This window comes from Oryctolagus cuniculus, chromosome 1, assembly GCF_964237555.1.
Source record: "Oryctolagus cuniculus chromosome 1, mOryCun1.1, whole genome shotgun sequence".
NCBI lineage: Eukaryota > Metazoa > Chordata > Mammalia > Lagomorpha > Leporidae > Oryctolagus > Oryctolagus cuniculus.
Genome location: NC_091432.1, coordinates 58,977,001 through 58,989,690, shown reverse-complemented (window position 1 = coordinate 58,989,690; position 12,690 = coordinate 58,977,001). Strand labels below are relative to the sequence as shown.

Sequence of the window (12,690 nt, the reverse complement as noted above, 5' to 3'; positions counted from 1 at the left end):
GATAAAGACCATAACTCATGGCGGCTGTGCATCCGTGGAAGCTGTGACTATCTCCAAAATGAGTCTGGTTTTTGTCTTTTTTTTTAAGATTTATTTATTTACTTGAAAATCAGAGTTACACAGAGAGGGAGGAGAGGCAGAGAGAGAGAGAGAGGTCTTCCATCCGCTGGTTCACTCCCCAGATGGCCGCAACAGCCAGACCTGTGCAGATCTGAAGCCAGGAGCCAGGAACTTCTTCCAAGTCTCCCATGTGGGTTCAGGGGCCCAAAGACTTGGGCCGTCTTCTACTGCTTTCCCAGGCCATAGCAGAGAGCTGGATCGGAAATGGAGCAGCCAGGACTTGAACTGGCGCCCATATGGAATGTTGGCACTGCAGGCGGCGGCTTTACCCACTACAACACAGCGCCAGCCCCTGGTTTTTGTATTTTTGAAAACTGGTTATAAGAACATGAGGATTTCCACTCTGGCTCTACCCCATAGCTCATTGATTCTAATGGGTTAGGAGTATCAGCTGTGGGATTTGCCGCCTTTACTTGGGATGGCAAAGAATAAAACTCACCAACGAAGACCAGGTGTGGTCAATCAAAGAAAACCTGCCAGACTTTACCTATAAACCTGATGAATGCAGAGCAGGTGCTGTGGGGGTTGGCGATCACTGGTGACCAGAGACAAGGTACCTGTCAGGGCTGGAGAAACTTCCAAGCCCATCCCACAGATGCAGCCGTTGTCCCGGAAGCAGCCCTGCACTGTGACTGAAGCTTCTCGCTGTGTTCTTTCCCTCCCCACCCACACACAGGTAATTCTTTAACTTCATTAATGTAGAATGCATGTGTTATTTAAAAGCCAGAGTTGTGGGAGGTGGGGGGAGAAAGAGAGGTCTTCCATCCACTGGTTCACTCCCCAAATGGCTGCAATGGCCAGATCTGGGCCAATTTGAGCCAGGAGCCTGGAGCTTCTTCTGAGTCTCTCACAGGGGTACAGGGGCCCAAACACTTGGGCCATCTTCCGCTGCTTTCCCAGGCCACAGCAAAGAGCCAGATTGGAAGTAGAACAGGCAAGACTGGAACCTGCACCCATATGGGATGCTGGCACTGCAGGAGGCAGGTTTACCTGCTGTGCCACAGCGCCAGCCCCCAAATGCTTAGACCATATGAAAGAGAGGTGGAGAGAAACATCCACATTCAGAGGGGACAAGTGGGAAATTCTCAGTCTTTAGCACCTCTTTCAGAGACTGAATGCAAACCTGGCTCTTCTGAGTTCTGGTCAGAGCCTTCTCCATAGTCCATAGATGTCCCACAGTTCCCCATTTTGGTAGGTAATTGAGAAAGAACCATGGGGAAACCATTTCTCTGCTGTGCCTTTAAGAGCTGGGAACACTCAGGAAGGGAGAGGTCCGGAGAAGCAGAGAACTGGACAGCAAAGGCAAAAATGGAAGATTCTACCTCTTTGTCCTAGAGATATGATTTATCTCAATTGGCTTAGGGCCTTCCGTAGGGGTTGGACACATTTCTGGCCTGCAATTCTAAGAAAGGAATTCTGACCTTAGTGATTGAGAAAACTCTAGCACTTCCTTACAAAGGACTTTCATTTCCTGATAGCTTTGCTCTGGAAGCATTACTGTCTGAATAATTGTTGTTATTTCTTTTAAGAAAATTCTGAGCTCAACCCTGAGATTTTCAGCTGTCCACCTGGACAGTCAGGCTTGTAGCCCATTGTACCTTTCTGCCCAAGGAGCCATGCTGCCCCATGCAATAGCTTTTCAGAGATAGGGAAAGATCGGTATTCAATTCTTTGCTGTGCCTTTAAGAGCTGCAGGAATACAAAGGAAATCAGGAAGAGAGGTGGGGTCTCCCTCCCAGTGGAACTTCTGGGAAAAGTATCCTGGGAATTTTTGCCAAAAGTTACAAGAGATTCCAACTCCAAGAAGGAGGGGGTGGTTTGTCTTGGATCAGGCCTGTGATTGGACTGCAGAATCTACTAGGGAGGCTGGAAGCAGAAGTAAAAAGGCAGTAGCTGGGGGAGGGGAATAGGGGCTGGACGACCTCCCCACCTCCACCCCAATGTACACATCCACAGCCTCAGGGCTGAAAGCAGCCCACAGTCACTAGCCTGGGGAGGGTCCCTGCGTGTGTCAAGGGTGAGGGAAATAGATACTGGACCCAGGGAGCTCTCTGCACCAAGTTGGCCTGCAAGGCCTCCAGGGACCAATTTACCAACAGCTGGACTTGATCACCAGCTTGCAAACTGAGATCATGCATGGGGTGGAACAACAAGTGACCGTTGCTCTGCGGCTGTGCAAGAAGTTGTTTTCTGAGGATTTGCCACAGCAGCGGCTACAAAGCTGGAACCACCACCTGGACCCCGAGTCGTCTTCTAGAACCACAACGTAAGGGGTTTCACGCCCGGAAGTCTGTAGGATGATGGTCCTTCAGCGAGTTTCTGCCCTTCTGCTTCTGTTCCTTGCAGCATTTCTGCCTCCACCACAGTGTGCGCAGGACCCTGCCATGGTACATTACATCTACCAGCGCTTTCGAGTCTTGGAGGTAGGTGGCATCTGTGCACGCCTCCCAGAAGCCACTTTGTTTTACCCACACTTCCCTAGCTACTGGGATGCATGTTTCCCGGATAGGAAATGACAACCACGTTGCTAAGATTACGGCTTACAAATGTTCCTGGTCGAGCAGTTGAAGGCACCGGCTCCACAGTCCTGCCTCTTCCACTCCCAGACCTTGAGCTTAGCTTCACTCTAGACTCTCATCTGGCAGTTTTCTTCATCTGTAAAATAGGGATAAAAATGGAATTTGCCTTCTAAGGCTATCCTGAAGATTTAATAAATTAATGCATACTTAGAATTTTTGGGATGGTGGTAAATATCCAAAATGTTGGACATCCGAAATTCAATAGTTCGTTGAGTTAAATGTAAAAACTAAAAATTTGGGTCATTTTTTCTTCATGTTTACTGTATCAAGATAAGAATGAATTTTATCGTTATCTGTTTATGAAAAATCATAAGGTCACTGTAAACAGTCCCAATATCCATGTAACAGGAAGCAAAGTCTTTGCTGCTCTTGCCAATCTGGAGTTGGACTTAGAAATAAGCAGATTCCAGCAATGCTAATAGAGAGAAAGCATGTGGGCTGCCACCTCATTAAAACGTGCAAATTCTAAGATTGCAGCGTGGACAGGCTCCCAAGGAAAAATGTCATGCTCCATGCTAGACTTTGCCACACCCCAGCACTGGCATTAACTATTTCATACTTAATGCCTTGCTTTTGTACAAGTTAACTGATAAATTATGTATCTTCTTTTAAAGAAATTCTTATCTCCAATACTTATTTTCTATATTTTTTTAAAAAATCTTTAAGTCCAAATTATCTGGTTATCTAGTTTTAGAGCCAGGGTAAAATAAATCCATAAAATAGGCTGAAAACATTTCCCACCATTCTCCAGCCATACATACTGAGGATGAGATATATGTTCCCAGGCCAGTGGCCTCTTGCTGATGCTTTCCTTTTTTTAAGATTTATTTTTTTATTTATTTGAAAGGCAGAGTTACAGAGAGAGAGAGAGACAGAGACAGAGAGAGGGAGAGATCTGTGCCAGGCCACAGCCAGGAACCTGAAGCTTCTTCTGGGTCTCCCACATGGTGCAGGGACACAGGCACTTGGGCCATCTGCTGCTGCTTTCCCAGGCATATTAGCAGGGAGCTGGATAGGAAGTAGAGCAGCTGGGACTCAAACTGGCATCCATATGGGATACTGGCATCACAGGTGGCACTTTATCTGCTACACAGCGTCTTCCCTTGCTTACTCTCAGATACCTCCTCCCCAGTCTCACCTGCTTAAACCTGCCAGAATTACATACAACACTTAGCACTGACTTGCCCTGAATACAGCCAGCCAAATCCCTAACAATTGTCCTTCAATGCTAGTCTGCAGAACAGGGTGTAAGGTACAGACTAGGGGCAGGCACTGTGTCACAGCAGTTAAGCCACAGTCTGGGATGCCCACATCCCATATTGGAGTGCCTAGGATCAAAACCCAACCCTTCCTGGTTATAACTTCTTGCTCATGTGCACTCTGGGAGGCAGCACATGATGGCTCAAGTACTTGCATCCCTGCAATCCACTGGAGACTCAGGTTGAGTTTGGGGCTCTTGGCTTTGGCCTGGCCCAGCCCTGATTGCCTGATTGTGGCAGGCGTTTAGGGAGTGAATCAGCAAATGGAAAATCTCTCTCTCTCTCTCTCTCTCTCTCTCTCCTTTTGAAATAGCTTTGACTCTGTTACTCTGCATTTCAAATAAATACACATAAAGAAACAGAATAAATAATGGGATATCGGTTCAATAAAATGCTACATCTCATTAAAGTTATAAGCAGGGCTGGCGCCATGGCTCAATAGGCTAATCCTCCGCCTTGCGGCCCTGGCACACCGGGTTCTAGTCCCGGTCGGGGCACCGGATTCTGTCCCGGTTGCCCCTCTTCCACAGCTCTCTGCGGTGGCCCGGGAGTGCAGTGGAGGATGGCTCAAATCCTTGGGCCCTGCAACCGCATGGGAGACCAGGAGGAAGCACCTGGCTCCTGGCTTCGGATCAGCGCGGTGTGCCGGCTGCAGCAGCCATTGGAGGGTGAACCAACAGAAAAGGAAGACCTTTCTCTGTCTCTCTCTCACTGTTCACTTTGCCTGTAAAAAAAAAAAAAAGTTATAAGCAGATAATGAAAATGTAGTGTATATATATATACACACACACATATGAACAGAATACTGTTGGCCTTATAAAAGAAAACATTGTGTCATTTGTAATACCATAGATGAATCTGAAAGACATTATGCTAATTGAGATAAGCCAGGCAAGAAATATAAATACTGCATAATCTCAGTTATATGAGGAATCTAACAAATTAAACTTATAGAAACAGAATACAATGGTGGTCATGGAAGAGGTGCTAAGAAGTGAGGACGTCAGTGAGATTGGCCTAAGGATACAACATTTCACTTAGAATGAATAAGTTCAAGAGATCGGTTGTACATCATGGTGACTAGAGTTCATTACAATGTATTGTATACCTGAAAATTAAGAGGTTTTAAATGTTCTCACCATAATAAGTATGTGGAATAATGCATATGTTAATTAGCTTGATTTAATCATTCTGCAGTCTACATATATATCATTTTGTATAAACTAAGTAGATAAAATTGTTATCCATCAATTAAAAAAGACACTATCATCACAAGAAAAAAGTGGCTTACATATCTATTAATTGGTAATATAGTCACAATAAATCAGCAAGTTAAAATATGTTATAAAACAGTAAAATAATACTTGAAAAATATGTATCACTTACTATATAGAAAAAACTTTTAAAAATTGATAAATTATCAATAGTACCTTTGAATTTAGAATTTTGAGTTTTTACTTTTCCCCTTTTAATTATTATAAAATACTTTTTATAATTATTCATAAAATACTTTTCTATGACTGATAGCTATTTTAATTATTCATAAAATACTTTCTATGGCTGATAGCTATTTTTATTACTTGAGTAATTTAAATAACCAACAGTAACTGGGAAATGTATATTTTGACTGAAGCAAGGGCTGGAAAAATGCACACAAGCTACAAGGGCATATATTCAAGACTTCCGAGAATTCTCAAAGAACATGACCGTTATGCTGGGCAGATGTCAGACCCACACAAGTGAGTATAAGAGTGCAGTAAATAACCTGGCACTAAGGGTTGAACGTGCCCAACGGGAGATCGACTACCTAGAATACCTCCGAGAAGCTGACGTGTGCGTGGAATCAGAGGACAAGACACTGGCAGAAAAGATACTTCAAGAAGCGGAAGAAGAGAAGAAGATCCGGACTCTGTTGAATGCAAGTAAGAGAACCACATCTTTTATTACCCCTCCTAGGGACCATCTCTCTCAGTAAGACATGGACTTAGTGCAGTGAGGGAGTCTGATGGAGTGAGGGAAGAGCAGGTGTGCCTATGTGCCTTTGGTGCATGTGCTGCGAGAGAAATTTGTGCAGGGAACAGGTGACTCCGAAGGCAGCTTTTCCTTTTCTGGGAGGTTTCTAAAGACCTGGTAGAAGGTCAGAGCTACAATGTCAGAGATCAGCCTGTAGAGGTCACCTTCTCATAGGCTCTGGTTTTGTGGAAGCATGTGGTCCTACATCCTTCCAGAGTGTGGCAGGTTGGCAGATTCTATACCCTGTGCTCTAGGAGTAGGAAACAGCTGCAAGTTTGCCAACTAACAGTCTGAAGTTGGAAATGGGAATTGAAAATTGTCTAACCTTCATGGCTGGGGACTGCAATGAGTTATTACCATGTGTGCTGTGATGGTGGTATCCAGAGGATTTGTCTCCAATCTTGTAATCCATCAGAATCACTTCTAGGCCATTACAAACAATGTTAAGAAGTTCAAATTATAATAAAAAGCATCAAGCAACAGACACATCAATGAGAAGAAAATTTTCCTGTTCATGAGTCCATTTTATTAAGACAGTAAGAGAGACAAATCTTCCACCTCCTTGGAGTCTGTGTTCTGAGACAGTTTCATTGCAAATAGGAAAACTCTATTCATATGCTAATTATGTCTGCCCCAAATTTGAGAAACTCCATCAGGGAAGCAAGACATAAGCTGAGTGTCATCATTGTGCCAAGGGCTTCATACATCTTCTCAATGTAATCCTTATAAGAACTTCAAAGATGGCCGGCGCCGCGGCTCAACAGGCTAATCCTCCACCTAGCGGCGCCGGCACACCGGGTTCTAGTCCCGGTCGGGGCGCCGGATTCTTTCCTTGTTGCCCCTCTTCCAGGCCAGCCCTCTGCTGTGGCCCGGGCGTGCAGTGGAGGATGGCCCAAGTGCTTGGGCCCTGCACCCCATGGGAGACCAGGAGAAGCACCTGGCTCCTGCCTTCGGATCAGCGCGGTGCGCCGGCCGCAGAGCGCCAGCCGTGGTGGCCATTGGAGGGTGAACCAACGGCAAAGGAAGAGCTTTCTCTCTGTCTCTCTCTCTCACTGTCCACTCTGCCTGTCAAAAAAAAAAAAAAAAAAAAAAAAAAGAACTCCATGGGCCTTTACTAGAAGGCTCTTCCTAAATAAGATGACACTTGATGGGGGATGTGAACAATGAAGTCAGAGAAGAAAGGCAGAGGGTATTTCAAGTGAGGGCACAATGTACAGGGGCATGATATCAAAGGCACAGTGTATCAAGGCCATACACCTTGACATGAGATTTGTAAATATGGCTGAGTGAATGCTATATAGGGCAGATCAGTGTAGGGAAAAGATAGAAGTGTTCAGAAGACCCCCACATAATGAAAGGTCTTACATGCTAAACTATGGGAGTTGAACTTAACTGGAGAAACTATTAAGAACCATGGTGATTTGCTTAGGCAGGGGCATGATATGAAAGAAGAGGACAAGACTAGAGGGAGGAAACTAGTTGAGGACATCCTGCAATAATTTGGGCAACAGGTGACAGTGTCGATATCAAGAGTCATGGAAGACAGAGAGAGCTACTGAGAGTTGGAATCCACATGTTATGGATAATTAAAAGCGAAAGATGGGTCCAGGATACTTCCTGGGTTTTGGAGTTAGGTCACTGAACGGTTGTTGAATGATTGGTAGGAAATACATTGAGACAGAAACCCAAGAGGAGTTGGAGAATACATACTACTCTTATTTTTTTCAGAGCAGCACATATGTGTTAATCTGTTTTCTGTTACTATAACTGAATACCAAGCACTGGATAATTTATCAAGAATAGAGGTTTACTTAGCTCACAGTTCTGGGGATTGTGATGTCCAAGAGCATAGCATTGGCATCTGTTTGACAGGTCGTCTTGCCGCTTCATAACATGGTAGAGGCTTATCACACTATGAGAGAGCAAGTGCACTAGATCAGGTCTCTCTTCCTGTAAAGCAGCTAATGAAGCTCCACCCTCATGACTTCATCTAATCCTGATTCCCTCCCAAAGGCCCTACCTCCATCGACCATTGACATAGGAATTTGGGGACTTAGTTTCCAGCACATGAGATTTTGGGGAACACATTCAAACCATAACAGCTTATAGCTGAAATATCCTATTTAATTTACTTTATAATTTTCTTTAAAGATTTATTTATTTATTTATTTGAAAGGTAGAGTTACAGAGAGGCAGAGGCAGAGAGAGAGAGAGGGAGAGAGAGATCTTCCATCTGCTGGTTCATTCCCCAGATGGTCACAATGGCCAGAGCTGTGCCGATCCAAAGCCAAGAGCCAGGAGTTTCCTCGGGGTCTCCCACATGAGTGCAGGGGCCCAAGGACTTGGGCCATCTTCTGCTGCTCGAACTCTCGAACTGCAGGCAGTAGCTTTACCCACTACACCACAGCTCCAGCCCCTCTATTTCATTTATTTGTTCCCTGCTTATATTCTACCTCCTCATCTATAATGTCAGCTCTGTGCAAGCTTGGATCCTCCATTTCATGTTCAATGCTGTGATTCCAGTGCCTAGAATAGGGTCTGTTTTCAGTAAATAATCTTCAGTGAAAAATAAATAAATAGATGGAAGGATTGTTGGCACAGGCAGAAGGGCTGGTTAGAATGTGGTGAAAAAGAGAGGATCTTCCTCCTGGGTCAGAAGAGAGAAAGGAGGGTGTCTCATGTATAATATGAAGCCATTGATCAAGTGGATGATCTTTTGTCACTCTAACAGCTCTAACATCACAGAGATGAACCCCCTAATAGGCAGGAACTGGAAGTTAGCGTGAGATGAAGAAAAGAAGGGGGAAAGAGCAAGAATGGGTGAGCAGAGGACGAACAAGGGCTGCCCACAAAGCCAGTGGGGAGGACTGGGTGTTAATGGGGCCTGATCTAGAATGCACCTGTCCTTTTATGCAAAGGGGTACAAAGGACCTCAGTCTTGATGAGCAGTACTAGATTGGGTCCCTGAATTGCTCCTGGTCCTGGGACACTCTCAGGCTCTCCAGCCATGAAGTTACCCCTTTCCACTCCAGGGTTCAGCAGAGGCTCTGAGATTGGAGCTGCCATCCTCTTTCACATCCCTCAGACCCTAGAGGCCTACACTATTCCCTCCCCACCCCAGCTCCCTGGTACAGGAAAACCTCTCTCAACCTCTCCGAGCTTGCTGCCTTCGTGCCTGCTGCCTCTGCAGCTGCTGCCTGATCATTTGTCAGCTTATGACTCAGCAGACCCTCCCTAGATGGCCCTGCGCTGCACAGTGGAGACAGGGGGGTCAGTAAGACATGCCTGGATCCTGCAGTCACTTTCTTACTGCTGCTTTGGACTCCTGGAATCTGTCTGCTGTCATGGAGACCTTCCCACAACACAACATGGATCCTATTACTCCTCCATGTAGAATGATTTTGTTTTTGTTCACTACCAATTATCAGTAACAAAAATCCATGTAAATTTCCTTGCCTCTTACATAGGGAAGGCCATTCACAAGGTGGCTTGAGCTAAGCTCCAGTTTCTGCTCTCCCAACTTACTTCCACGCAGCTGCAATTTTAATATGTTCATATGTATCTGAATGGGCACTTAATGTACTCAACCACACATACCTGTGTGTATTGGACTCCTCATCCATGAGGAATTGACATCATCTTTTCTGTATTCACAGAGTCTAGGTCAGGGCCTCCCACATAGAAAGCCATAGGAATTTTTTCTAGAAGAAATACTGAGGGCAGAGTTCCCACAGAGCTTGGTTTGGGAAACACGAACCCTCGAGAACCTGTGAACAATTAAATGACTAGTGTTGTTTTTTTGTTTTTTTGTTTTTTGTTTTTTTTTTTTTTGACCTATTTGTTTACAGAGGTTCTCTATTCAAGGATAGACTTTTGCTTGCCAACTTATTCCCCTACTCTGTGCTGTGTTGTATTTTACCTATTATAGCCCCTGCATATTTTTTTCTTTTGCCATATCTGTAACGAGGCCTGTGCCAGTTTTTCTAATGCTCTACACCAAATTACCACAGACTTTGCAGCTTAAAACCATGTATATTTATGATCTCAGAGCTTCAGTGGGTCAGGAGTCTATGCATGGCTTAGCTGGGTCCTCTGCTGATAGTTGTAGGACCAAGGCTTCTCCTGTTTGTGGGTAGCTCACAGCATGGCTATTGCACCTTCAAGGCAATGGGGAAAGTACATCTTTTTTGGAAGTACTTAGTTCCTCTTTTAAGAGGCCTACCTCTAACACACAACTCTTTGGGGCCCTTATTTATATCTGTGAAATCCATTCACTTTTGCCTTACAATGCAATGCAGGATGCTGGCCTCTCAAATGCACAGATCCTGCCCATGCTCCAGGGGAGTGAATTATATAGGGCTTATACACCATGGTGATCACATCTTGGGGGTCATTTTAGAATTCTGCCTATCACAGTGCCTTAGTCTAACGCTAGCTAGTAATCACTTGTACCAACTTCTCCCTGGAAGGCCCTGGTCTTCCTCTTTTCTAGTCTCGCCATATGGAGACTGTGCAGGTCACAGAACTTTCACAGAATTCCTACAAACTCAAGTCAGAACCCTTGTGTAGGCAAACATCTCAGGACGACTGGCTAGGGAGGGGTTACCAGAGGTCAGATCACAAGGTCTCTTTCATACACACGTACTGTCTTGGAGAGTTGCTTTGGAAAACCTCTAGAGTAGATGATGCAACTTTCTTGGAAAATTGAACTTTGTGTCTCAAGAGACTTCCAGGAAATTCTAATATGGTCATGGGGTACCTAGCAAAGAGAACACTTTCTAAGAAAGGCATTCTCAGGCAGTTTTATCACTGTGCAAACATCATAGAGTTGCACGAACTAAGACCTAAAACAGCTATATCACTAAAAAAATACCATTTTATGCAACCATCATATCATATATGCAGTCTGTCATTGACTAAAACACCATTATGTGTGACAGTAGTAGTCTAACTGATTTTCATTTATTCTTTTTTTTTTATAAAGATTTATTTATTTATTTGAAAGGCAGAGTTACAGAGAGGCAGAGGTAGAGAGAGGTCTTTATCCGCTATTTCACTCCCCAGATGGTCACAAAAGCTGAAGCTGTGCCGATCCGAAGCCAGGATGCCAGGAGATTCTTCCAGGTCTCCCATGCAGGTACAGGGGCCGAAGCACTTGAGCCATCTTTTACTGCTTTCCCAGAACAAAGCAGAGAGCTGGATCGGAAGTGGAGCAGCCAGGACTTGAACCAGCGCCCATATGGGATGCTAGCACTTCAGGCGGCAGCTTTACCCACTACACCACAGTGACAGTCCCTGTTTTCAATTATTTTAAGAATACATCTTGGGCAACTACTAAGGACCAGGTCCTGGGGATAATAAATACTGTAGGGTTGCTCTATAATTAAGTCATTCCTATAAACCCGTTCTCAAATCTTCAGCCTTAATTTAAAAAGGATGCCCAAATAATGTCCACATGAGCATCTCTATTTTAGCAATGTTTGGGGGTTAGATAAAATTTTTAAATGAGACCAACATAATTGCCTCTGGGAGAAAGTAAGTGGGGCCTCAAGTGATGAGACCCATGGCACCCTCCTGGGAGACCCAGATTTGAGTTTCTGGCTCCTGGCTTCAGACTGGCCCATCTCCAGCTATGGCAGGTGTTTGGGAGTGAACCAATGAGTGGGAGAACTCACTGGCTCTCTCTCTCTCCTTCTCCCCCTCCTCTAATCTACCCCCACTTTCCAAAAATTTAAAAAAAAAAAACCTCTTAGAAGAATCTTAATTCTAACTTGTCCTCTTTCTCTTTTCTCTTTCACACACATACACAATTTAGAATGCAAGTGAGTGAAAGTTACTAGAATGAAGTCTAACTCATATTTAAAAATCATTTCAAGTCTGGTGCTAGTACTGTAACTGTTATTATTAAAATAAAATTTTGCATTGCACTTGGAAATTTACAGGAAAGCAAAATTGCCTCAGACACCCAGATAGAAAATAGATTCAGCTAAGTCTTTGGAAGATTCCACAGGCCACATTCTTGGGCAGATAAGAGTATTAACCTCTTTTTAACTTGCAAATCGGTTGTGAAAGAAAATTCTCAAGGCAGTCAAAACAAGCCACGATAGCAGATTTTATTTTGTTTCCTGTTTCAGCACAGCTCCTTTTATTGCAAGTGTGCACACATAACCTCAAGTAACCCTCACCCCGCTGAATTAAATAACTCCTATCTTTTGTTAGATCATGTTTCCAAGAAGAAAGTCTGTTGCTGCATATTTAAATGCCTCTGGGATCCTTTCAGGTAGTGTAAATGTGCATTGAATGCACATTCAAACCAAAACAACTTAAACAAACAAAATCCCACAGGAAACCAAATAAAACATATCTGTGAGGCAACTCCTAAGGTCCGGTAGTTTTTGATGAGTGAAACAAAACAATAAAAGAAAGTCTTACTAATTTGCAACAGATGTATTTACTGCCAAGAGGGGATTGAAGATGTACCTGCAGGTGTATGTACAGGAGAGCATGAGGGGTACTTGTGTGAGTGGGTATATGGGTCCATACACACAGAAGTTGCTGAATGCGTGGAGCCAGTACACTTATCCCGTGATTTCCCTTGGGAAGTCTGTGTCCTTGGGTCCAGAAAGGCCTTTGGACATGGCACTTCTAGTTTATCTTCCTGAAAAGCCTGTGGTCTAGGAAGACACCCTCAGTCACAGCACCATAGATACTAACAGAAG

The 12,690-nt window shown here is 44.3% G+C and overlaps 1 protein-coding gene across 1 annotated transcript in view; it reads left to right on the top strand.

Annotated features, from left to right (window-relative positions):
* The first annotated feature begins 1,933 nt into the window (after nucleotides 1–1,933).
* Nucleotides 1,934–12,690, top strand: part of OLFML1 (olfactomedin like 1) — a 29,405-nt gene continuing 18,648 nt past the window's right edge. Inside the window, exons 1-2 of the mRNA XM_051823924.2 lie at nucleotides 1,934–2,543; nucleotides 5,592–5,880. Of these exons, the coding sequence (XP_051679884.2) occupies nucleotides 2,418–2,543; nucleotides 5,592–5,880 (415 nt within the window). The 5' untranslated portion in view covers nucleotides 1,934–2,417. The remainder of the gene's footprint in view (nucleotides 2,544–5,591; nucleotides 5,881–12,690) is intronic.